This window comes from Condylura cristata, unplaced genomic scaffold, assembly GCF_000260355.1.
Source record: "Condylura cristata isolate star-nosed mole 26May11 unplaced genomic scaffold, ConCri1.0 scaffold00010, whole genome shotgun sequence".
Taxonomy (NCBI): Eukaryota; Metazoa; Chordata; class Mammalia; order Eulipotyphla; family Talpidae; genus Condylura; species Condylura cristata.
In genome coordinates, this window is record NW_004567111.1 from 5,971,392 (window position 1) to 5,995,994 (window position 24,603).

Sequence of the window (24,603 nt, forward strand, 5' to 3'; positions counted from 1 at the left end):
TAGACAGCCGGTGTAGACAGCCGGTGTAGACAGCCAGTGGTGACAGCCGGTGCTGACAGCCAGTGGTGACAGCCGGTGTAGACAGCCAGTGGTGACAGCCGGTGTAGACAGCCGGTAGTGACAGCCGGTGTAGACAGCCGGTGTAGACAGCCAGTGCTGCCGTTGCTAAGCGGGTGGTGGCGGGTGCTGCGGTGTGGGGAATGCTCCTCCGTCTCAGTTACTGCCCCTTCCTCTGTGATGCCCAGTCCTGGATACCCGTGTCTCTGCCAACCCTGTGGCAGGCCGGGAGCGCAGAGCCAAGTGCTGTCTTTACTGTGGTTTTCTCAGTGACCATGAAATTCTTTCGTCTGGGTTCGGTGTAACTGAGGAGAAGGAAGGGAAGCTGGGTGCTGCGTGGGGGACAGAGGTGATGGCCAGGTGAGCCCACGGGCTGCAGGGTTTTCAGGGTGTCAGGACAGCTCCTGGGCCAGGCACCAGGCCCGGAGGAGGGAGACCAGGCGTAGACAGGGCCGCCCTGAACCCCACCCCTGCGGGTTCTGGTTCCTGGACAGTGCTGGGGCCCTGGTCTCCCGGGAGGAGGGGTCAGGACCCTGGCTCCACCTGGGGCCTTCTCGGAGCAGCTTGGCGGGGAGGGGCGACTGCCAGCCCAGTAGTGCTCAGGGCGGCGGGCGAGGGGAGGGTGCTTCCGACCTCTGGCTGCCTCGGCTGCAGTACAGGGTGCTGCTGTGAGCTGTGTGTCTATGCGGACCAGGCTCCTGCTCAACCAGACCTCCCTGTGTCCTGCCTTTGCCTCGGTGTCTAGGCCCCCGCCCTCACCGACCAGCCACTGAACAGAGTGCACCCACACCCCCTGGAGCGCCTGTGGGGGCCCTGGGGGTGCAGAAGCTGTGTCAGGTCAGGACCGCGTGACCCCAGGGGCGTGAAAGCCCTTGGCTCCCCTGTGCCTGGTGCTGTCCGGAGGCGGGGTGACCGGGCGCTGCACACCCCGCAGGGTGCTGGGGCACAGGCGTAGCCACAGCCCTAAGGCCTCCTGGTCACTCCGCACCTGGAGAGAACAGGACTCTGGGCGGGAGGGGAGGGTTGGCCTCCCCGCCCCCCCCCAGGCGCTCCCGTGCAGAAGGAGCAGGGCAGGGTGCAGCACCCTCTCCCTGGGCAGAGGGGCTTCTTGCTGACCTCTGACCTTGCTGACCTCGCAGAGCTCCGGACACTGCTTTCCCGTGTCCTGAGAAGGGTGGGGTGTGGGGGTTGGGTTTTGGATGTCCTGGCCAGAAACATAGGTTGATTGACCAGAGCTGCAGTCATTTTCCTCCCATTTTCGTGTGTTTAAAAAAAGCAACGAAGAATTAGCTAGAGTAGGTCCCGTGTCAAGCGTCACGAGGGTGGCCTTGGGCCGCTGGTGCTGGGATCCCTAGATGTGACTGAACAGTTTGGGGGAACTCGGCGGTTGGGATCGGAGGCTGGACATGGAGGCTCCTTGGATTTACGCCTTGTTCAGTTTTTGTCAGAGGTCGTAGAACCACGGGGGAGGTGAGCTGCTCTGACTGTGAGCAGCTACAGGGACCGGCAGCCCCCGGCAGCAGGTGGGGGCACCCTGGGGGTGATGAGGCTGTTACTGCCCTGGGCAGGGACACTTGTGTCTGTGTTGCAGCCTCGGCCTCAGATCCAGGCGCTGAGGCATACTTCCAAAGCAGGTTTGCGGATGGGGAAAGATCTGTCCATTCCTAGAGCTCCCTGGAGACGTTTGCTGTTTACCTGGTTAATAAGGGGCTGGAGATCTTCAACCATCCCCAGACTAACTAGCATATACCCAGATTCCCCTGCAGGCGGAGAGCTGGCGTGCGGAGTCAGTAACTAGGTGGGGAGGGAAGATGGCAAAGGTGGGGGCCCCCGCCTCCCGCCCCCCGCTTTCCGGGCACAGCATCAGCCCCGGCTCCTGTGCTGTGAGAGCTCGAGGCGCTGTGGCCGGGGTGCCTCGTGCAGCACTGGGCTCTGGCTTCTCTGGATCTGCAGACCTGTGGACAGCAGAGACTGAGTCCTGAAGGCTGCCAGTCTAAGCACCTTCTGCGGAGAACAAGGAGGGTGCTGGACGAGAGAGACGCAAAATTAACAGCTCCGCCCCAAAGCCACCAGCAGGTCGAGGCTGCCGCTTTGCCCTCTCCGCCTGGACCGCGAGCAGCCGCCGTGGCTCATCCAGGGTCTGTCCTCCCGCTCCCCGCTTCGCACGGTCCCCCCGCTTACGTGGCCGTGCGCCCCCGCCGCGCCGCTGCTCCACGCAAGGCCGCTCCGTGGCCTGCTGGGACTCGCCGCCCAGGGAGGCTGCCCGAAAGTGGGGGAGAACATGGCGCCTCCCCTTCCAGCAGCTGCGTCTGGAATAGGGTGGCAGGTGGAGGCCCGCTGAGAATTCAGGGCTCGCTCACCTCTGGCCAGGGAGCCCTTGGGGTGGGTGGTGGGGCCCCAGCTGCGCTCCGGGCAGCGTGTGCTGTTTCACGTGCCAGCCGGTCGGTGGCGGTGCCAGCTTGCCGAAGGCGTGCAGAGCGTGGGGCATTGGCAGGACAGAGGGGCCCTGGCTGGACCGTCCGGCCAGGACAACAGCCCCAGTTAAGATGCCTAGGGCGGCTTCTGCTGGACTTGAACGCAGGGCCTGCTGAGAGAGTTAAGCGTGGGTCTGGTTCCCCCGTTAGAAGATAGACAGCTGGCTAACACGCGTTTCAGTGTAGGCCGACTTCGGTTTGGAAAATTTGTCGGGGAAGAGAGGGTGGAGAGAGAAGATAGATTGATGACTTACTTGGATTAGAGTGGTTTATCTGTCGAAAATTTAGTATGTCTTTTAGAACACATTCCAGTAGGCGTTTAGACATTTGCTTACTTTCACAAAAGCCTTACCCAGTACGTATCGCTGAGCTGGGTCACTGCTCCTGTTCTCCGCTTGCTGTGTTTTGTGGGCTCACGTACCCTCGAAGGGGAGACTTGGAAGTCTCTCCATCCTGCCCAACGCCCTGGGCCCACGGCCAGCCTGTCCTCAGGTGGGAGAACACCAGCCTTAGGATCCCGTGTCTGCACCCTCAGACGGGAAGGAACGTGGTCAGACGGGAAGGAACATGGTCCGGGGCTACTGAAATGAACCTCCTCTCTCTCTCTCTCTCCTACAGAACCTGAAAGCGGACCCAGAAGAGCTTTTTACAAAGCTGGAGAAAATAGGAAAGGGCTCTTTCGGCGAGGTGTTCAAAGGCATTGACAACCGGACTCAGAAAGTGGTTGCCATAAAAATCATTGATCTGGAAGAAGCTGAAGACGAGATAGAGGACATCCAGCAAGAAATCACAGTGCTGAGTCAGTGCGACAGCCCATACGTGACCAAATATTACGGGTCCTACCTGAAGGTAAGGCTTAAAGAGAGCCCGCGATTCTCCGCGACTTGAAGGAGGCCGACCCTGCGCGCAGGTTTTCAAAGGCAGGGCACAGGCTTTCACCTTTGCAGTCAAAAGAACACGGCTGTGATGGTTTCCCTCATCTGAAAGGTCACCTGAGAAATGTATTTTTGGTGAAAGTGTTTGATGTCCAAATCCCCTTTCAAACAGGAAAGAGTGTCTCTGATGGGACTTTGTCGTAAACAAGTGCATTTAAGTTATTATAGATAACCATTAGTCACCTTGTCTTAACGTGGCTTATAAAAACTCACGCCGACCTAAGAACATTAATCTTTTGAAATTTGGAGTGTTCAAATATAGTTTAATGCTCTTTAAAAAAACAAACAAACTACTGCTAAGAATTGATGTTGATTTGAGAGCTAGTTTGCCAAATTTGATTTTTAAGAATTCTAGGTAAGTAAAAGATAGTTGAAGTGAAATACTAGTTATTGCACAAACTACAGAAGGTCTCTGATCTTCATCAGTTCCTTAAGAGGATGGAATAGTAGTAAGAACGGTTTTCCACCCCTGCCTGAACCACGCTGCCATTGTTGACGCAGGTGGACAGTGCCTGCCTTTCCTGGACACTCGCTCACTGGACTTGGAAATGCGTTTTTCAGAAAACATAAGACTTGGTAAAAAAGAAAAATATTTTGATGAATTCTCATGGAAACAGAAGCTTCATAGGCAGAAAGAACTATTTCCTGAGGGAGGCAGCATAACCCCAGGTCTTGGAGACTGGGGCCCCCTGTGGCTCCCGGTGTCCTCAGTCGGGACGGGCCGGCCCCATGAGCCAGGGCACGGCTTGGCCAGTACATTTCAATGTACTTTTTAAAGATTTATTTATTTATGCGTATAGATAAATAATGCTCCAGTCCTGTCGGGGCCGGGGCGGGGAGGCTGAGGCCTGCGGTGGGGCTTTGAGGTGAGGTTGAAGATGATGACTGCTCCATGTGGCTTTCACGTCCTTGTGACATTACCTGTGGGCTCCAGAGTTGAGTGTTGACGGGAACGGGCCGAGGGTTCCTTGGGGGACTTTTACCTAAGGGAGGCTGAATCAGGAAATGGGCAGAAGCGGGGTTCTCCATCTCTGGGTTTGTGTCAAGGGCCTCGTAGCTATGTTTTGGTTTCTAAAACCTAGCCTAGAAGAAGTGATCCAAAGCAGTTGGTATGTGGCCAAGTCAAAAGGTCACGGAAGGTGGACTACAGACTTGTTTTCTAGCATATTTCCCCTTAAAATCTGAAAACCAAGACAGAAATTATTTGGGGTGGAGACAGGGGAAATACAACTTTTGTTTATATTGGTGAATCTGAGACTTGAAGGGTTTTATTTGCTGTCTTTTAGGTGTTTAAGTCTTGGGAAATCAAACCAGCTAGAATATTTAACCCGAGGCATCCATACCCCAGACATCCTACTGGCGTGTTCTGCCACAAAAATACCACCTGCGGGCCCTCCCTGGTGGTGCAGCGGGTTAGGACGCAGCACTGCAGGCTGGCCACGGCCGCCTCACCGCCGAGTTCGATCCCCACCCTGGAGGTGACCCACAGGGCGCGGCAGACCTCTCCTGACCCGGCCGCTGCGCCCCTCAGCAGTGTAATTCATCAATCTGCCTGTTCTGCTCCCCACTCTGTCTCTGGTGACGCCTCTCACCACCCCTGCACCTCTGGCTTGTATCCCAGTTCTATGTGCATAAGTAAATAAATCTTTAAAAAATACATTGAAAAAAATACCACCTGTAAGGTTGTAATAGAATCGCATGGGTGCAGGTGGTGTGCAGGAAGAGGAAAACTTAGGGGCTTCAGGATCCTGGTGGCGGGCGGCCTAGCAGGGCCCTGGCATGCTTAGTGGTGTCCCGAGGATTCTGTGCCTGTGCTGGGTGTGAGTGTGTGTGAGCGAGTGTGTGTGTGAGCTCCCCTTTGGGATTCACTTAGAGGTACAGCCAGGCTTTAATTCAGGCTGCTGGTACAGGCCCTAACTGGGGGCTTTAGGCCTGGCGACTCCCTCACGGACAGATGCAGGTGCTTATGGCCGTCTCACCCGGTGACTTTAAAGACTGAGTTCACAAGTGCTTGATGTGGGAGATTTCACGTAAATGGTAACTTAAAAAGTGTTCTTTTTTAAACGGCGAAGCTCTCTGTGCCAAATGAGTCACATCTCATGAGCCTTAAAGGCAGATGATTAAATCACCAAATGTGAGGTTTGTCATGTTCTCGTACAGGTTTATTATTTTCGGACATTCGCTTAACCAGAGCGAGTGAGGTGCCAGGAGAGCACCAGGGGGCTGTTTCGGGGGTTCTCTCGTGGCGTCAGTCTTGAGGGAGGGGGCTCCCCGGACACCCCCCCACCCCGGCCCCAGGCTCCCGAGCGGGCGCTCTCCAGTTCCTGGAACTCTGCAGGGTAGTTCTTTCTGCCCATTGAGTCACCGGAAAACTGATGCAAGAGAGTCCGGGGTGAGGTTTAGAGGGTGAAGGGCCGGGGGCTGCGGTCTGGGGTGCCGCAGGCTCACTCTGGACGCCCTTGGAGCCGTGTTCTCTGGACCTCATCAGATACTTGTCTTCCTTCCCCAAAGGGGAAATTCCATCAGGAGTATTTCCGGGTGGAAATAGAAAAACCGGTCAGTGTACCTTAGGGGAAGCAGCGAGGGACATTTACCCGCATCTCAGCGAGGCTGCCGCCTCCACTCTTCCGCCCACCCGCTCACCACTCCTGCCCCTCAGAGACTGCTCAGGCATGAGGGGCCATTAGCGGCACCCCTGGTCCTGTGGACCAGAGAGCCTGCTCAGCCTAACTCCAGAAAGCACGAATGCAGAGCAGAAAAGTTAGTGTGGGCACGGGGGTGCGCAGCTGCCGGCGGCCACATGTCTGGTCTTGCTGTCTCCCCCATCTCCAGCTGCCCCTCGGCAAACCTCTTGTGCTGAGCCCTGCTTCCAGAGAACTTAGGCGTAGGGGGAGGGGTTCTTGGTTTTGGGGCGCACGTAATTCCGATAGGTGCCTGGTATGTGCAAACTCTGCCCTGCCCCAGGAATTCTTACAGAAGCGCCTTCCCCTGTCCACCCTGCTCCCGTCACAGGGTCTGGCATGTCACGAGACGGAGTGGGCTGCGGGTGGAGCGTTGGAGCAGGGTCCTGCTGCTCAGGAACCGGGAGAGGCCCAGGGTAGAGAGGGGCTCACCCTGCTGGCCACGGCCCCAGGGCTGGATGGTCGTTGGTGAGCCATGACTGGCCGGCCCTGCACAGGCATCCTGGGGGGGCGGGGGCGGGCGGGGGCTCTGCTCTGGCACCAGCCGAGGTCGCCGGCCCCAGGAGCCGTGTTTCTGGGGCTGCCGTTTGTGACTCTGGGAGTAGCCCCAAGGGTGTTGTGGATGTGATGTCTGGCAGCCTGTGGTTGTGGTTCTGCCCACATGATTTTGGTGGCCAGTGCCAGGATGAGCTTCGTGTCCACGCCCACGGGTGGGGGTGTGTGTGCACACCTCAGGCGACATTCTGGGGGTTTGACGTATTGGGGTGGTGCTTCCTGGGTTGTTCTTGTTCTGAGGTCAGGTAAAGCAGAGGCTGTGGGGGCCCCCGGGGGGCAAGGTGGAGAGGCTGGTTCACAGCCGGGTTCAGGAGCTCCTGGGCCCCCTCTTGTCCATGCTCACGACAGAAACAGCTTTCCCGAGTAACATGGAGGAGCAGGGCCAGTCTGCTTCCCAGGGCATGGGTCACCAGCGGGAGCGAGGGGGTCTCCCCCTCACGGGGGGCTCCTGGGCAGAGCCTGGGTGTATTGGACGCTTTCCAGCGAAGTGATGTTGACCCAGGTCTGAAGAATTATCTGGGTTTGGTTTGACGTGGACCAGTGAATGGTAAAGCAGGAGAGATGTTGCTTCCCGCTACCCCCCTTGTATACGTGTGTTAAGTGCATGTGCTTTAAATTTCTTGTTGCCAGCGGGCCATTTTCGTGCTAAAGCGGAGCGCGTCCCTCTGCAGACCCTGGTTTCAGGCTCCCCCCCCCCCCCAGCCACAAAAGCGGCCGTGTTACCCCGGCCAGTCACATGCTGGCTACTTCCCCTACCCGTTAGCGGGCCTCGGGTGAAGGAGTGAGCCCACCTCTAGGTTCGGAATCTTGGCTCTCAGCTGTGGGCTTCTAAGAGCTTCCAGGCGATTCTAACAAGGCCGCCCAGAGGCGCCACAAAGGTGACCGTCCCTGAAGATGGTCCGCGTTGGGGAAGATGCGTGTTTCCTTACATTGGAACTTTCCAGAAGGATGGCAGCCCCGGGCACGGCAGCTGGCAGGTGACTGTCGCTGGGGACCCACTGGGGATCCAGGCGCCTCCTCTCTACTCGCCCTCGATTTCCCGTCCGTTTTCAGCACCGTATGATTCCACTGGTCCCCAGGTTCCAGTGCCACCTCACTACCGAACGAAGCCCCGCCCTCCCCTGGCGACCCCGTGTCTTTCAGCATTGAGTGATCTTTGTTGTGTTCGCCTGTCTTTTCATATTACCGTCCTGGGCCCCGGTTTTCCTGGGCACATGCAGGCCACCTTCCCGCCCTCCTGTGGAGTCTGATTCCTCAGCCAGCCCCTGCCTGGGGGTGGGGGGTGGGGGGGCTCTTCTGTGTCCTTTTAGGGAGTCTGCTCTCATGCCTGCTGCCTCCTGGGGTGCGCACCTGCTGTCACGTCAGCGCCCTGCAGGTGCCCTCTGAGGCCCGGCGAGCCCCGTGGCTTCCCGGCCGTGGTCGCTGCGCGGCACCCCTGCATTTGGCTCTAGTGCTGGATTTTCATTTGCTGCCACCTTCTCGGCTAGTTGTGCTGGATAAGTTCCTGCCTCGCACATGCATGGAGTTCCCTCCACTCTTGAATGCTGGGGTGCCGTTCCCCTCTGAGGCACCTGTGTGCTGACATTGATCTAGAAGCCTCCCCAGCATCTGAGCAGCTGAAGGTCCCGCTGGGCTGGGAAATCAGACTCCCTTGCAGTAATGGGGCAGCTCAGCCGTCGCAGGAGTGTGGCGGGACTGGCCCCTTCCTTTGCTCGCCAGCATCTGCCACACGCTCACGTTTGGTTTGTGGTCTTGTAACTACTGTCGGGCCCACGTCCTGGCGCCGGCCCTGGTTGGCCCTGGGCTGGCCCGACTGCAGGCCCCGAGACGCCCCCTCCCGGCAGTGGCGTGCAGACCCGGCCTCCCCACGCTGGGGCTTCCCCTGGCCGCGGCCGCCTCGCCGGCCTGTGTGGCCCTGATGCCCTGCGGCTGACAGCTGAGACGGCGGCCGGCCTGCTGGACAGGGCACTCTTGCTCATCGCAGGAGGGCTGAGTAGCTGTTCACACGTTTGCCTTTCGAGAACCTACCAGGCTTAGTTGATTTTGGGCATGTTACGACAGTTCATCTTTCTAGAACAGTTTGTAGGTGACTCCCTCCTCTCCAAGAGAGTATCTCACACCCATTTGAATCAAATTTAAAACAGAGTCTTCTCCCTCCCACCACTGAGTCCATTTCTCTTCCCTTCGGTCAGCTTGATGTGCAGGTAGCTGGGTGGGGCCTTGTGATCTCTGTCATGCACGTGACCACGCGTGAGATGGCTTCAGGTGTTTCTCTGCCCGCAGGAGGGGGATTTTTCTTTAAAAGGAGACCTGAGAGCCCTCCCCGGTGGTGCAGTGGGTTAGGACGCAGCACTGAGGCCGGCTGCAGCTGCTGTGGTTGGTGCAAGTTCTATCCCCAGCCCGGAGCTGACCCACAGGGCGGGGCAGACCTCTCCTGACCCGCCCGCTGCTCCCCTCAGCAGTGGACTTCGTCGATCTGCCTGTTCTGCTCCCCGCTCTGTCTCTGGTGAAGCCTCTCACTGCCCCTGCACCTCTGGCCTGTACCCCAGTTCTGTATGAATGAATGAATCAATCTTTTTAAAAAAAAAAAAAAGGAGACCATGACACATGAGGTGCTGCGCGGCGGGCTTGTGCAGGTGGCATTGCTGGGCTTGGGGAGTACTATGGGCATGGGTGGCTGTTGGGCTGGTGAAGATACAGTTGCTAGGAGTAACTTGTGTAACCAGGCCTTGTTAGAAGGGCGGCGACTGAGCGTGAGGCTGGCTCTCTGTGATAGGCTTCCAGGAGGCCTGATGACTCTGCCCTGTTTTTGCAGATGGAGCAGCCGAGCTGGGTCGGGCAAAGTAGTTGCCGACCAGTGCTGCAGGGTGAGGGTGAGCCACGTGCAGGGTCTACTGGCCTGCACGCCTTTCCTCCTTTCCAGCCCAGCCTGGTGGAGAGTGGCATGTGGACTTCAGGCAGCTGTCAGGAGGAGCAGACGTCGGGTTGAGAGGTCTGGCCGATGACCTTGGCTCCCGAAAAGGAGCTTCTCCTGCCCTGGCGCAGGAGGTGCTCCAGCCTTGTCTCTGCACTGAGGTGTGGCTGCCAGACCCTTGCCCTGCTCCGGCCTCCCTCACACCTGGGTGGGGCTCTCCACTGGTGCTCACTTCTTCCCTTTTCAAACGCTAGTCACAGGCCCACAGGCTCCTTCCTGGAGCAAGGGGGCATTCACGCGCCACCTGCAAATCCACACTGATCTCTGGTTGCAGGGACCTTGGGGTCAGCTTGCAGCCAGACCTCGCCCTTCAGTGCCTGGCTCTCCTCAAAGGCAGGCAAGCCTGGTGGTCAGTGGGCACATGGCCCTGGTGTCCGGAAGTGCCTCTTGTCCTGCTTCCGATGTAGCGTTCGGTCACCCAGGGTACCTAGTAGCCCTCCTTCCGAGGAGCGTAGATGAGTGAGTGGAAGAGAGCTGTCACTTTCTCCCGGCTGCGGACGGGAATGCCCCGACTCAGGGCCCTTTGGCTTTGAGTGTGTCCTCCTTGGTGGGGCTTCATCGGGCTGCAGGCGACCACTGTTGCCTTGCGCCTCCTCTCGTCCTGCTCCCTGGTGTTGGAGGGCTGCTGCGAGCTGCTGCGCAGGCGCCGCCTCTGAGTCTGGTGCGAGTCCACGCAGATTTCTGATAACCAGGTTCTGGACCTTCTGGAAGGTGCTGCTCGGATCTTGAGTGGGGGAGGCAGGACAGACCAGAGACCTGCACAGCCCTGGAGTCTGCGTGCAGCCGGCACAAGCGTGATTGTCGTGGGCAGAATCTCTGTCCATCTGCAGTGCTGCTTTTACTCCTGAAGGAACACACACGTCAGTAGTGGCGCTTCATAGCGATTTTGTTCAAGTTTTTGTCTTTAATGGTTTGGATGAGAAAACTTATCTAAAGATGAGAAAACTTGTCTCCTGGGGAAGAAAGTCTGCAGGAAGTGAAGTGTCCATCTTAATGTTTTAATTAGAAAGTTTGGAAGTTGAAGCAGGACAGCGGAGAGCAGCTGACTTCACCCCAAGGCCTGCCGGGTGTCCTGAAGGGAGGAGTGCCCCCCGGGGAGCTGTCCCCCCGACCCCCCCGGCCGCACTGTTGCAGTGTGGTTTGGGGACGCAAGTCCAGTTTCGCTGCCTGGTCACACCAGCCGGCTCTCTGCATGCTCCCGCGTAGTTTACTGTCCAGGTAACATAGTTTTCTGTCTAAATGTAAAGAGAAATCAACGAGAGGCTGACAGGCCCTTGTTGCTGCACCTGGGCTCCTCAGGGACCATGGGCCTGCGCGCCCCCCCCCCCCATTCCTGAGCACTGACCCCTTGTGTGGTCACCTTGGTTAATTAGAGACCAGGAGTTTCAAACCACAGTGATACGTCACAGTCATACTGTGATGTAAATACCACTGGGGTCTGCTGTTGTTTCCTTTTTTCCCCCTCCTCCTTTCTTGTATTTTCACTTCAAAGTTTAAGCAGAGACTTGAATGGCCAGATTGGTTCTAGAAAGAGGAGGTCGGGAAACCTCTGCTGTCTCTGTCTCGCCCACCCACAGGACTGGGAAGCAAGAACCACCTGCTCGGAGAAGTTCGTTGATGGTGCTCGTGGGGCTCCGGAGGGACCTCACAGACCCCCTGGTGCGCGGCCGCAGGCGAGGGGCCTTCCTGGCTGAGCCTGAGGGCTGGGAGCGAGGGTGCTGCGGGGAGCTAGCGAGAGCTCCCGTGCCCGAGGGGGCGGTGCGGGGTCCCCTGCCCGGGTCACCCTCTCCCTGGCCCCGTGCTCCAGTCAGGAGCACCCAGACGATGCCATGGCTTCTAGAAACGCGGGCTCTAACCTTGCGGGACTCTGAGGATGCGGAAACTTGGAGGAGCAGAGACGTGGGTGCGGGGAAAGCAGATGGCCCGGTCCATCTGCCGTCCAGTTGTGGTTCCTCTGGGCTCTGTGCTGTCTCAGCTGGCCGTTTAGACACAGTTGATTTTAAAGACACGTCCACACATCTGTCTCCCTTCCATGCTGCTCGTTTCTATGTTTTTGCGTGTTGGCTTCAGTTAATCCACTCCCAAGGAAAAGGACCCGGGCTGGGTCCCCCGTAAGCCGGGGAGTTCTCGTGCTTTGTAATAAACACGATGAGAGGCGCCGCTCTTCAGCGCCTCCTTGAGAATTCCCCTGATGTGTGTGAGCTGGGTTTTTATTTCGTAGGGGAAGGGAGGTGCAGTGTTCTTCCAGAAAGGCCACCACATTGGCCAAGGTGTGGGTCCCGGCCCAGCGGAGCACAGCCCCCTGCCCCTCCGCCCCGACAGGTGTTTGGGGGGTTCTTTGCCCTCGTGCCTTCTCTGACTGTCGGAGCAAGTGCATATAACTTCTCTTTTTCTCCATGAGAATTTCCTTGCTCTGAGCAATAAGCAGAAGCCTTTATCCTTGTGACTTAAGCCAGGATTTGAGCAGTTCTCTTCTGCTTTCTTGCCCAGGCAGGGCGGCGTCCTTGGGGCCCGGTTCTTTGCCGAGAGGAGGCCTTGCAGCCCCGGGGGCAGCAGCAGACTCCTCATTTCCGGCCTTAATGGGGTTCCTGTGCTCAGCCTGGCGCCGGGGTGGGGGTGTGGGGACAGCAGAGCCTCGGCTGCCAGCAGCTGCGGCTGCTTCGGGGATGGGGAGAAGCACTTCTGTGTTCCCGGGAGCGGTTTCTCGTGCTCAAGTGTCTGTCCCATGCTTCTGGGAAAAACAGGAACAGCACTGCGAGCCCGTGTGGTCAGACTGCTGGGGGCCCTGGGTGGAAGCAGAGCTGCTTGACTTTGCTTTGGGCCGAGCTGGCCAAACCCGCAGGCCGCTCCGGCTCAGGGCTCCGGCTCAGGGCGGCCACCCCTGTCTCGCCGTCCCAGTGTGGTGGCCTAAGCCCCCGGGGGCCGTGGCAGCTCCCTGGCTTTCTGGCCAGATCGTTGAAATGAGTTAAAATTCCCTTTAGACCAAATATTTTACTTCACGTGAAGCAGCTCGAGCCGGTTTCTGGCAGGTCCCACCTGTGGCGCCAGATGCCGACTGTCGCTTCAGTCCCGCGGCCGCGTGTCTGCACCTCAGGCAGCTTCACGCGGCGCGTGGGCTTGGGCAGGTCAGGGGCTGTGCCCTCGCTCCTGTCTCTGGCCTACGTGTCTGAGCAGATTTCTAGGAGGCAGAAAATGTCGTGATACTGTAAATGTCGGTTGTATAACGACCTGCTCGGTGTGCGGTGAACGAGAGGCTCTTCCAGGGTGGACGCTCGCCCCGACCACTCGCCAGCGTGGCGCAGTGTCTCCCCCCGGCGCGTGGCCGCAGGCCTCTGCTCCCGCGCCCGGCGACGAGACCCAGCCCTGCACCGCGCCTGCCCGGTGGGCGCCACTGTCATGCTCTCACTCGGCCCGCGAGCGAGCGGCCAGGTGCGGCGGGGTGGGCGAGGTGTCCTGCACCCGCCGAGGTGGAAGTAGAGCCGGCCCCCACCCAGCCTGGGCCCGACCGCGTAGCCCGGGCCGTCCCGGCGCCAGGTTTGCGTGTCTGAGCCAAGTGCAGCGCAGCCGTGCCCAGAAGCGCTTTGTCACCAGACCTCACGGGCATTGAGAGCGTGTGGGCATCCGCGGCTCACTCCAGAGCTGCAGAACACCAAGGTTAGCCGCGGGGCCGGACGGTGGGACGGAAGAGAAGCCCTTCAGAGGGGCAGGAGCATTTCCCCAGCGCACAGGGGAGAACTGGCCTGCGCCCGGCAGAGCCCCTTCCGAGGCCTGCTGCCCCGAAGCTCCATCCCGCCCCCAGCGACCGGGGCATGCGGAGGAGCCCGGCACCCACGTGTTGGGACGCGCAGTGTGGCTGGCGAGGCTGCGGCCCTACTCGGCGCCGCTGAGGTTTCTGCAAAACGCAGTAGCGTCTGTGCTCTGGGCTCGCCCACCCGTCTCGGGGGTGTCCCACCTCGGCTGGGAGCTCGGCCTCCGTGATCAGGTCCGTGATGTCCCGACCGCGAGGGGGCGGCAGAGCACGTCCCAGCGTCCTGCTCGGCCAGGGCGGCTCGTGGCCGTGGACGGTGGTGGTCTGATGAGAGGTGGGGCGAGGGGGCGGGGATCTCTCTGCACCACTGTGCATGTGAAGCAGTATTTTTATCCATCTGAGTCTCAGCCAGCTTTTGGTGTACGAACTTTCCCACGAACAGATTTATTACTGGTTTGTGCCCAATTTTGTTGCTGCGGGAGAGCAGCTGCCCGTGTCCCGCCGAGGACTCGGTCATTGAAACACAACAGAGGCCACGCGGCACAGACGACGCGTGCACGCACCTTCGCGGCCTCTGGTTTCCGGGAAGAAGCTAGTTACAGTAGCTAACTGTGGTGGATGGCCACTGGGCAGTGGACCCCCCCGCCGGACACCGTTGGATACCGCTTAACCTGGGATCGTTGGCACGGAGGTTCTCGTGCAGGGGCTTGACTCAAAGCCAGAGGGTCTGGATTTGCGTTTCAGCTGCTTTCCTTCCCTGGGCTCAGTTTTTGGAACGGGAAAGGACTGCCCACCCACCAGCGGACTTTTTGGGAGCATCAGGTGAAATGCCCCCGATGAAGATAGCCAGGGAGCCACTTTGCCTCCAGGAACGTAGAAGCGTGGCGGGGGCCTCCAGAAGCTGGGCTCTAGAAACCCCTGGCCCTTCTCTCCCCGGCGCGGCGTCCTCCTGAAGAATAAAGCCCACGGACTTGAAGGTCCGCGCCAGGCTTCACTGCAGCACGTCAGCGCAGCGGAGTTCTGGAAACAAGCCTGGTGCCGAGGACTCCACGTGGACTGGGAACGCGTGGTCTGTGGACACAGTGGACAGGGTGCGGACAGGATGAGGTCTTGCTCCTTGTGACGGCGTAAGTGGAACTGGAGAGGACGAGGCTGAGCAAAGTAAGTCAGAAGGAGACAGGAGAGTGCTGATGGTTTCTTACATGTGGGTATAAAGAGTCAAAACAAAGGAACAGAGAAAAAGAAAACAAAGCCAACCCCGAGCGCCTGGAATCTAACTGTGCACTCTGGGACAGGACTGCGGGTCAGTGAAGTGGCTGGGAGAACTGAGGCGGTGGGGTGGGGAGGAGTGGGCGGGCTGTGTCCCGGGCTGGATGGGGGGGGGGTGTAGTAACAAGCCGCTGGAGCGGGGTGAGCCCATATGCCTAAATCATCACTGGGTTGTCAGTCGGTGTTACGTCAGCAAAAGATAGCACAGGAAAATAGTTGCTGGATCGTCTTTCACAACTGGAACCATTTCTTTCCCGCTCCCTTCTCACCTCTTCCTCCCGCCTTTAAATTTATTATTTTTAGGACACTACTTGATCCATCTCGTCACCCTTTTCTGCCTGTCGTTCTAGCTCTTTCCAGAGTACCTTTTAATTGGCACCTCACAGAGGCAGGGTCTTTTTCAGCCTAGATTTTCCAGTGTACTATCTTAAAAAATGCCGTGCCTCCGCCCCGCCCATTTGTCCTATGAGGACTTTCCCTGCCATGTTCTTCTGCGACTGAGTTTGTGCACCAGCACGCAGGCTGTGTTTTGCCCCTGGGTGGGCCTGGAGCCAGCAGGGGCGCCGGCAGCCCGAGCTCACAGGTACCGAGGCCGCAGAGTGGGTGGGAGGCAGCTGCACTGGCCGGTGCCTGTGCTCACGCGCTTCCTGTAGCAGGGAGACGGCTTTGCTTTAGGATCTGTGTGTGTGTTGTTGCCGTTGCCATGGTAACATCGCTTTACAACCCTGTGTGTGACTTAAGGGTAAAAGGACACAGCTTCAACTATCTGCTGCCACACCCACGGCCAAGACACCCACCGTCCCTGGGCCCCTCCCCCTAACTCTCCACCCCTGACCTTCCCCTTCCAGTAGCCTCGGATTTGTGGTCAGATTATGGGATCTGTAGAAACTAACCTTGCAAGGATGTCTGTGGCCCCAGTGAAACCCTCCGCCTTGCCGGCACACCCTAGGTGATAGAGTGGAGGCGGTAAGGCAGCGCGTACCTTGATGGAGCTTGGAGGGGGAGAGTCGTTAGTCATTACAGACCACCGACCTGACCCATAGTGATAAGCTCCACAAAGTAATTGCGTTAGAAAGCCACATACAGGGCCCTCCCCGGGGGCGCAGCAGGTAAGGACCCAGCACTGCAAGCTGGCTGCGGCCGCTTCCGTGCGGGTTCCATCACTTCCATCACAGTCCCGAGGCCTCTCCTGACCCTCCCGCTGCTCCCCTAGGTATATTTCAGTCCAGCTGCCTGCTCTGCTCCCCACTCTGTCTCTGGTGAAGCCTCTCACCGCCCCTGCACCTCTGGCCTGTACCCCAGTTCTGTATGCATGGATAAATAGATCTTTAAAAAAAGCCACATGCCCGGGCACCCTCCGCTCTGGAAGTGGGTCTCTTGCTCGCCCGTGGTGGTGCAGGTATCTCAATAAACGTGCCCGGGGCCAGCCAGCACCCTGCCCGCTTGAGTCTGTTGCTTTCTTCACTGATGCCCGGTGCTGAGCGAAAGGGTGGCTGTGGCTCCGTGTCTTGCCCCTGGGTTCTCAGGGTCACACCTGAAAGGGGACGCGCCGTGAGGAGCCGGTGAGGCGTGGGAGGGGTCTGCGTGTCGCCCTGCCGTGCCTGGGTCTCCTGTGACGTGCGGGGGGGCCTCACGGTGACCGACTGCGCACAGTGTCCAGGGAGAGGGCAGCACCTCGCTGTGCCCACCTCACTGCCTTTGCAGTTGATCCCGAATTTATTCAACAACTGTTTTCTTCTCCTTGTGAAGTCATAACGTGCATTGTTTCAAGTCCATTTTTTAATTTTTCACTTGCAATCTGACTTGTACTCCGTCTCAGCGGTGAGGAGTCAGTCTAGATTCTGTAATGGCTTTGCCAGTGCACCAAGGGGTGCAGGGGGCCTTGACCAGCAAGGTGAGGGAGCAGAGCCCCAGGGACAGCGCAAAGAAGGACGCAGACACGGAGACGCGTGCGAGAGCTTTATTCTTACAGCAGTCATATATCTATACTTGAGGGCGGCCCAGAAGGTAAGGGAGGAGGGGGGTGGTCTGATGGTCTAATGTCTTAAAAGCCAATGGGGTTGAGGGGAGGGATCCGTCGTCATCGCAAGTCATCGCAAGGAAGTCGAAACTTGCTAAGCGCGGAGGGACAGGGAGTGGGGGAAGGGATTCGGGTGTGCTGTTTTCTCAACCGGGATGTTTACCCTAAGTTCGATCAAGTGTTGTTTTGTGCATAGGAGGCAAGGTCCTGGTCTCGGTCCCCACAAAGGGGGTTTCTTTTGTGGGCTGGGTGGAAGAATTAAGAATTTGGGTAGTGACAAAAATGAGTTTAAAAAAAAAGTGTTCTTCTACATTTCCCCCCAGATGTTGAGATAACGTGGGTGTCCAGCGTTGTGTCTCAGATGCAGGGTCTCCCCTGGGTGCCACCACGCCAGGCCACCCCCGCCACACCTTCACCTCCCACCAGAGCCCACATCTGAGGTCTTTTGGGAACATGAAATTCGATTGATTTTTCCTAGGGTTCCTTACACTCCACGGGGGTCACTGGGTCTGGGGCCAGGCCCGAGTGCCCTGACGCACCGGCAGCCTCGCCTCTGGCTTGCGGGGGGCTCTCTGTCCAGGATTTATTTTGCTCAGAAACCCCCGCGCAGGGAACTGCTGTTTGGCCCGTTCATTGGGCTGTTGGGCTTTCCCGAGGCAGCGCTGGCGCGATGCTGGTGAGGCTGGTGGCCTCTGCTGGGTGTAGTGCTCGAACGCAGCTTTGCAGAGTGCCTCACGTTCACGATCTCATTTCTAGTCGATGGAGCTGTGAGACTTAGAAGCACAGAGATTATGACCGTGCTGCAGTCTGGACGAGAGGACCCTGGACCCCAGATGTCCCCCGTGAGTTGGTGACGGCCTGAGGGGACGTGTCGGGCCATACCCGCACTGACTCTGTGAGGACAAGCGCAGGCCTGTCCAGCGCTTCCTGGCCTGTCCCACCCCAGGCTGACCAGTGTTGAATGTGTTGTCTGGCATGCCCAGCAGGGTGGCTTTGGGCCCCAGAGGTCCTGGGCTGTATTGTCGACGATTGTCCGTCACCGGTCCCTGTCCATCGCCAGCCACCGTTACGGACGGTTCCCTGACTGTTTGCTAGAGACCCTCCTCTAGTGCCCCCTGCCGCCGCCATGTTACTGAAGGGTCACCCCCACGGGTGCCCTCTGGCGTCCTGTGGCCAGGCCCAGCCTCACACCCAGTACTTCGGGAGGAGGTAGCCTCCGGTCTGCCGGGCCGGGCCGCGGCTGTCCTGCGGTGGCCCTGCTTCTGCCTGGCTTTGCAGGGAGCTGTGACGTTTGGGTTGAAAGAGAACGGCAGGTGCCCCAGGGCCGAGTGGCCTCAGGAGACCAGGGAGAGGTTGCCCCGAAGACACTGAATGCTGCTGGTGAGGTGGCTGGGCAGGCACAGACGCCAGGCTGCGGCTGGACCCTTTTTCCTGGCAGCCCCCTGAAGAGCATGGAGGCCTTTGGGGTGTCTGGAACAGGGGAGCGAAGGAAGCTGCCTGCTTCATGGCCCCCCTCTGCTCACAGGGCCGGCGGGACCTGCAGCCGTGGCTCAGGAATGGCCACGGCCTGTCCCGGTGGCTGCAGGTGCCACCCTCCCAGGCTAGGATGGGCCACGTGTGGCCGCTGCTGGCCTAGGCTGCGGTGGGGGCCGGCGCCGAGCCCCCGGCCCGGTTGGAGGTGCTGTTGGAGGCCATGCAAGCCCGAGCTCCCGGGTGAGGGACCTGACCCTGGCCAAGGCCGCCAGGCCCCGCGCGGCACGGTCTCCTGCACAGACTACCCAGGCACGTTCCTGCTGGCACCGGCTTTCAAACTCTAGTTCCAGACTCAGTGACAACCACCCTGGGACTATGTGAACGAACTTTCTTCTGGCTTTGTTTGCTTTGAATATAATTGTCCTTTCCTTGTTGTTCCAGGACACTAAATTATGGATAATAATGGAATATCTCGGCGGAGGCTCCGCGCTGGACCTGGTAGGTGCTACGACCTCCCCTGCACCGGGCCCTTCTCAGCCGCTCTTGGTTTTAAAGACGATTCTGTGCTTGTTCATTTCTTTTTCCCTCTTAAGTTGCATGCGAAGGGGCCTACCTCTCCCTTGTAGTAGGTGTTCTGCTTGCTGGAGTGCCGAGAGCACCTCTGTTCCATGCAGCCCGGAGAGTCCTCGCCGTCTTTCCAGGGGCTCCGGCCTGCTCTCCTGAGCCGGCTCTGTTGGGCTGCTGTCCTGGCGTCCTTTCTGTCTCCCATGGTCACTCAGCTTCCAGAGTGTCTCTACAGTATATCCACCTACAGTCAGAATTTTTAAGCTTCAAGTTTTGATGGGGGGCTCCCAGGGTCGGATGGGGTGTGAGTCCAGCAGGGGGCAGCCTCACCGGGGGAACCAGGCTGGGGTGGCCTCGCTCCAAGTGGGAGGAGATTTCCCAGGTGGTGCGGGGCGGGGGGGTGGTGTCCCTGCTGGTGCAGACTTGTCAGGGTGCAGGGCCAGCTCTTTCACTGCCCTGGGAGCCGGAGCGGGAAGAGGCCGACAGCCACGAGCTGGCCACTGGCTTTCTCCCAGTGCTGGAAGCCGTTGGGGGCTTCTGGAGGGCCGGCCACTGAGTCTGTGCCTGTCTCGAAAAGGCTGTGCGCCCACTTTAAAAAGTGGCATTGTGTCAGGCTGTAAAAGCCATGGGTCAGAGTGGTATGCAAAAAGGAAATACCCAGGGGAAAAAATGTAACGTGGCCCAAACCATTTTATCAGACAGAAACAGCAGCGAGACCGCGGCCACGCTCTGACTCGCGGCGCTTCCTTCCCATAAGTGTGCACTTACACAAACAGATTCAATTTTTTTTTTCCCTTTTGGGAAATACCGCAGGAATGTAGAAAATGGTCTCATTTTGTGAAATTAGATTTACTATTACCCTAAGTGAATTTCATTTGTGGCATAAAGTTATTTGCGGGAGCCGTCTTCTCAGGCCGTGAGTCCCCGAGCCGCGGCTCTGAGCGCCTGAGTTTGCTCGTTCTGAATGCCGCAGCGATTCAGTTTGTTTGGTGCTAGCAGTCTGAGGGGCTTTGGATTTTTAGAACTTGCAGTTGGAAAGAAGTTTCAAACTCTCCACTTCGAAAACACAAAACAGCCACTCAGCCATTGCCAGCAAGCCGGCTCCACACAAGAGCTCCTGGACGGGAAGCAGCCGGCCCTGCCGCCGAGGAGAAGCCCCGCGGTGAGGCCTGGAGCAGCCGGAGAAGGGGTCCGGAGGGCTCGCTGGACTCCGGACCCCTTCTCCGGCTGCTGCGAAGCCTTAACCTCCCCTTGCCCACACTGCTGGCTTGCCCCAGCCGCCCAGGAAAGCAGGCTTAAATAATGGGGCCCAAGTATTTATTCTTTCGAATGTTAGAAGCCATTAAGCTGATTTTGAGTGTCTGTTACATGTTTACGAATGACTTTAAAGATCAAGGCCCTGTCACATGAAAATTGGATACCATGTAGCCGAATAACTGGGCTGGGGCATTTCCCCGGGAGAGTCTACCTGGCTTTTATGGACTGTCTCCCGAAAGGCTGAAATTCACTGTAGGCGTAGTCAGTAGGTTCGCATGTGACTTTGAGGACCCCCCACGTGGGTGGGCTGGGGAGGGGAAAGGAAGAGGCATCGGGGAGACCCTTCGCAGACCCCACCATTCTCACTGCTTCCCTTTGTTCTCTCAGACTCCTCTCTCTCTCCACACACTCAGTAATCATCTTCATCACCCAGAGCCGCTGTCACGGATCCCACAGGCCGGGTGACTTAGCCATATTTATTCTCACGGCTCTGGGAGCTGGGGAGCCCACGGTCAGGTTGCTGGCAGAGCCGGTGTCTGGTGAGGTCCTGGCTTGGAGGTGGCCTGTTTCCTTGTGTGAGGCAGGGGCGGCCCGGCACCCTCCAGCGTCTGCTCGCCTGCATGCTCCAGCGCTCGCTCGGTGGCTTCCCGAAGGCAGGCGCCGCCTCCATATACCATCCCCTTGAGTGTCAGGTTTCCTGCCCGTGAAAATGCCAACCAGCTATGCCGACCAGCTAGGACCAGCTGTTGGGCCCACATAAAGGGCACTTCCTGAGCGTCCGTCTTCTCGGCCATAGCTCTCTCCCCTCATCACAGCACCCGGGTCTTACACAGCCGCACCACCGAGCTGGTGCCGTTTCACCCTCCGCTGGGTCACGTCTCTCTGACGAAGGCTGTGAGAGCCCTCCCCTGCGCCTGATGCCACCATGGATGGGAGGGAAGGTGACCGCTCCCCTCACCTGGCACTGAGCTCGGGGGCGGTGGGCTCCAGGCCGGGTGAGGAGGAGGGCGTGTCCTGGGATAAGGACCTACACCCAGCCGGAATTCTCTTTACATGAAAATGAATCCGGGGTCCCATGGAAACCAGACAGAGGAGGGACACAACGGGAAAGCTTTATTCCTCCAATTTTGGGATTGGAGCCTGGAGCCTGGAGCCTGGAGCCTGGAGCCTGAGCTCTGTGATAAGACTGTGAAGACTGGACCCTGCGGGGACAGAGGCCGGCCTCCCTGCCCGCCGCTCCTCCCCCAGGTGGCGAGGAGAGTGCGTCTTCCTCATTGTGAGCATTAAGGTTTCTAGCCCACACACTGGAGTAGGCGTGGAAGGAGGCAGGTGCACCTACCAAGACGGGCGATGTCCTTTAGCGCTAGTCACTCTGCTCCTTGAAAATAAGGCTGTTATTCCGGTGACTGGGAAAGCTGGCTTCGGGGGGCCTGAGTCTGAGGTAGGGTTGGGGCTGTACCTCGGTCAGAATTGGGGGTGATTCCTGGCAAGTGGGTTGACCAGGCGGTTGGGCTTCTGTGTGCCGCACCGTGGGCAGGCCCGCTGAGCCCCGAGTCCTGGGTGTGGGGGCAGACAGGACAGCGAGTGAGGGGCACCCCTGGCTCCCACCCACTGGGTCCCTTGTGCACTTTCCTGTAGAAGGGGGAGGAGCCTTGCCCGCAGGCAGTGAGGAGGGGTCTGGGCTGTGCCCCCTGGGCCCCCAAACAGCTGTTTTGTTCTGCCACCCTCATCTAGCGAGCCCAGCACCCCAAGCAGCCCCTCTCTGTCTAAGGGTCACACAAGGTGGGGGGACTCTCCCCTGGGGTGCCTGTGTTTCATCCCCCTGGCTTAAAGCACACTCATCTTTTTGAACTGTCCTCAGTGGACGTCTGGGGGTCCGGGGTCTGCCTTGCCGACGAAGTGTGTGAGTTGGGGCTGTGGTCTCTCACTGTCGGTCTGGAAACTGGGGTTGTCATTCAGGTGAAAAACCAATGTATCGGCGTTTCACGCCGCACCCCAGGGCTCCCTCACGAGTCCTTAGGAGCTCTGGGTGGTTTCTGCTGAAGTTGTTTATGTGATTATTACTTGTGGTGGATTCCCTGTCCTGCAAGCCAGAATGGGCTTGAGTTGAGCTCCAGAGCCTCATTCTTTTTAAGTGGGATCGGTGTTCTTGACGTTTCTCCTTACCACTTTGTACGATTAAGCATAGTAGGAAGTCAGGGGCCCTTGCTGTGTGTTTCTCAGAATCAGAGTCTGCAGAGGCAGTTAGTGCCTCACTGGGGATGAGACGACGCTAGCGTCTTTATTATGGAACACCAGCGCTCTGTGCTCCGTAACCAGAATGCTTTGCGCCTCAGAGATGGTGCTCCCCAGCCTCCAGAATCCAGGTTCCTGCCGGAGTGGCCTCGGGCAGCTCTTGGGCCCCAGCCTCTCACTTTGGCTACTTGCAACTTCGGGTACGCCGTAAGCACACGCGTGCCCCATGGGACCTGGCCGTCCTGGCATGCCCAGGCTGGCGCTGGGCCTTCTGGGCTTTGGTTTTCCTGCCTGCACCCCCTGGCCAGCTGCAGACTTCTGGGCCCCCCAGAGACCCTTAGCCAGCTTGGCTCTACCCTGCAAAACCATTTCCCCCACCTGGTGCTTTGTTTTTTATTCGTTGAAGGGCCCTTTCAGTAGGTCTCCGCTGTTCTGGCAAAATGTCTACTTTGGAATGAACTAAATTTTAGATTTTAATTGCTCTTGTCCATTTGACATCACTATCGACTGTTTCATCCGCTCCACTTTCTTGAACATGTTTTAGTAACGCCGGCATTTTCTTTTCTTCTCGTTAGCTAGAACCTGGCCCCTTAGATGAAACGCAGATTGCGACTATCTTAAGAGAGATACTGAAAGGACTGGATTATTTGCATTCAGAGAAGAAAATTCACAGAGATATCAAAGGTGAGAGGCATCTTGTCTTCCTCCTCGGAAAGACCCGCAGCGGGGAGCAATGTGCTGAGGAGGGGCAAAAGAGCCCCAGCTCTTGGGGAGATGCAGGCATTTGTGGGGTACCTCCGCAGGCCTGGGTGTGTGCTGTCTGTGGGCGCACGGGCAGCACAGCTGAGCCCTGGTTCTGTTTGCAGCTGCCAACGTCCTGCTCTCCGAGCACGGAGAGGTGAAGCTGGCCGACTTCGGGGTGGCGGGCCAGCTGACGGATACCCAGATCAAAAGAAACACCTTTGTGGGCACCCCTTTCTGGATGGCGCCCGAAGTCATCAAGCAGTCGGCCTATGACTCCAAGGTAAGGGCTGCCGCTCGTGCGTGGGGGGTGGGGCGGGGTGTGGGTGGGCACCCTGCAGGGCCCCTGCGCTGGCGCCCGCGTAGGTCACGGGGTGGGGGAGGCCTGACTTCGGTTGAAGCGGCTTCCTTGGTTCGTCTAGCCTTTCGCCCCCCCGGGTCACAGCTGTGGGGTCTCCGGCGCGGACAGTGTGTGTTTGGTGGTGCTGGGCCCCCGGGGAGGCGGAGGAGCGGAGTGGGAAGGGTGTGGAGTGGGGCAGGCAGCGGCCTGGGGCCCAGGGCTGTGGGTACCCCTGCGGAGACCGCGGAGGGGCCACGTTTAAGGGACGGGTGGAGAAGAACCCCACAAGGGAAGCGGAGAGCCCACAGAAACCTAACGCAGTCTGCCGATGACGCGCCTCGTGGCCGCGGTCCTTCCCAGCAGGCGGGCTCGCGGGCTCTGGGCCGACACAGCGCCGTCTGCATTGTGTTATCTCTGCGGTTTCGCCGGTGATCTTCCACCCCCCGATTTCTTCTTTCCCCCCCACCACGACCTCTTGCACCCCTGCAACCCTCGCCCCTCCCCCGTAGCGTCGGGAACCGTTAGTTTGTGCGTGATTTTCTTTCTTTTTACATAGATTTCTGTATGCGTAGTCTGTGTAGGCGGCAAGGGGGCTCCCCGGAGACGGAGCGGGTGGGGAGCAGAACAGTCAGGTCCACGGAAACACCGCCGAGGGAGCGGCGGGAGACAGGGAGGTCCGCTGCGCCTGCGGGTCGCTCCCTGGCCGGGGATCGAACTCGCGCTGCAGGGGCTGCCGAGGGCGTCTCAGTGCTGAGCCCTGACCCCTTGTGCCCCGGGGCGGCCCGAGTGTGCGTGGTTTTAACAGGTCGTGTTGTCATCTTGTCCGTGGGGCCGTCTGGGGTTTGTCCGCCCCTGTGGTTTTCTTTACTGCACACTGTCGCCCTGCCGCCCCTCCCTTCCTGCCGACGGCCGTGGCTCGTCCTCTCCGACGGCCACCGTGTGGGTGCAGCGCCTCGCCCTGGCCCCGCCTCCCAGTGGGTGCTGAGGTCTGTCACTCAGCGCCGCCGCACACGCCTGGGACATAGAGCGATTTGAGTTGATGGACTCAGGTTCTTCAGCTAAAGAAAGCCCCAGAGTGGGTGCACAGTGTTGCCATTAGTTTTTTGGTTTTTTTTTTTTTTTTTTTTTTTTATTAGATTGGAAGGGAAAAAAAATAATGTTTCAAAATTTTCTTTTTTTTTTAATATTTCTTTATGAGGATTTTAATCTCAAAACAAAAAAAAATCAGTCTTTAACAAGCTTTAAATTTTATGAGGAGTGAACTTATTTTTTTTTTTTTT

The 24,603-nt window shown here is 58.5% G+C and overlaps 1 protein-coding gene across 1 annotated transcript in view; it reads left to right on the forward strand.

Annotated features, from left to right (window-relative positions):
* Window positions 1–24,603, forward strand: part of STK24 (serine/threonine kinase 24) — a 64,273-nt gene that overhangs the window by 29,796 nt on the left and 9,874 nt on the right. Inside the window, exons 3-6 of the mRNA XM_012723313.1 lie at window positions 3,150–3,380; window positions 18,628–18,684; window positions 22,818–22,926; window positions 23,109–23,266. Coding sequence (XP_012578767.1) covers window positions 3,150–3,380; window positions 18,628–18,684; window positions 22,818–22,926; window positions 23,109–23,266 — 555 coding nt within the window. The remainder of the gene's footprint in view (window positions 1–3,149; window positions 3,381–18,627; window positions 18,685–22,817; window positions 22,927–23,108; window positions 23,267–24,603) is intronic.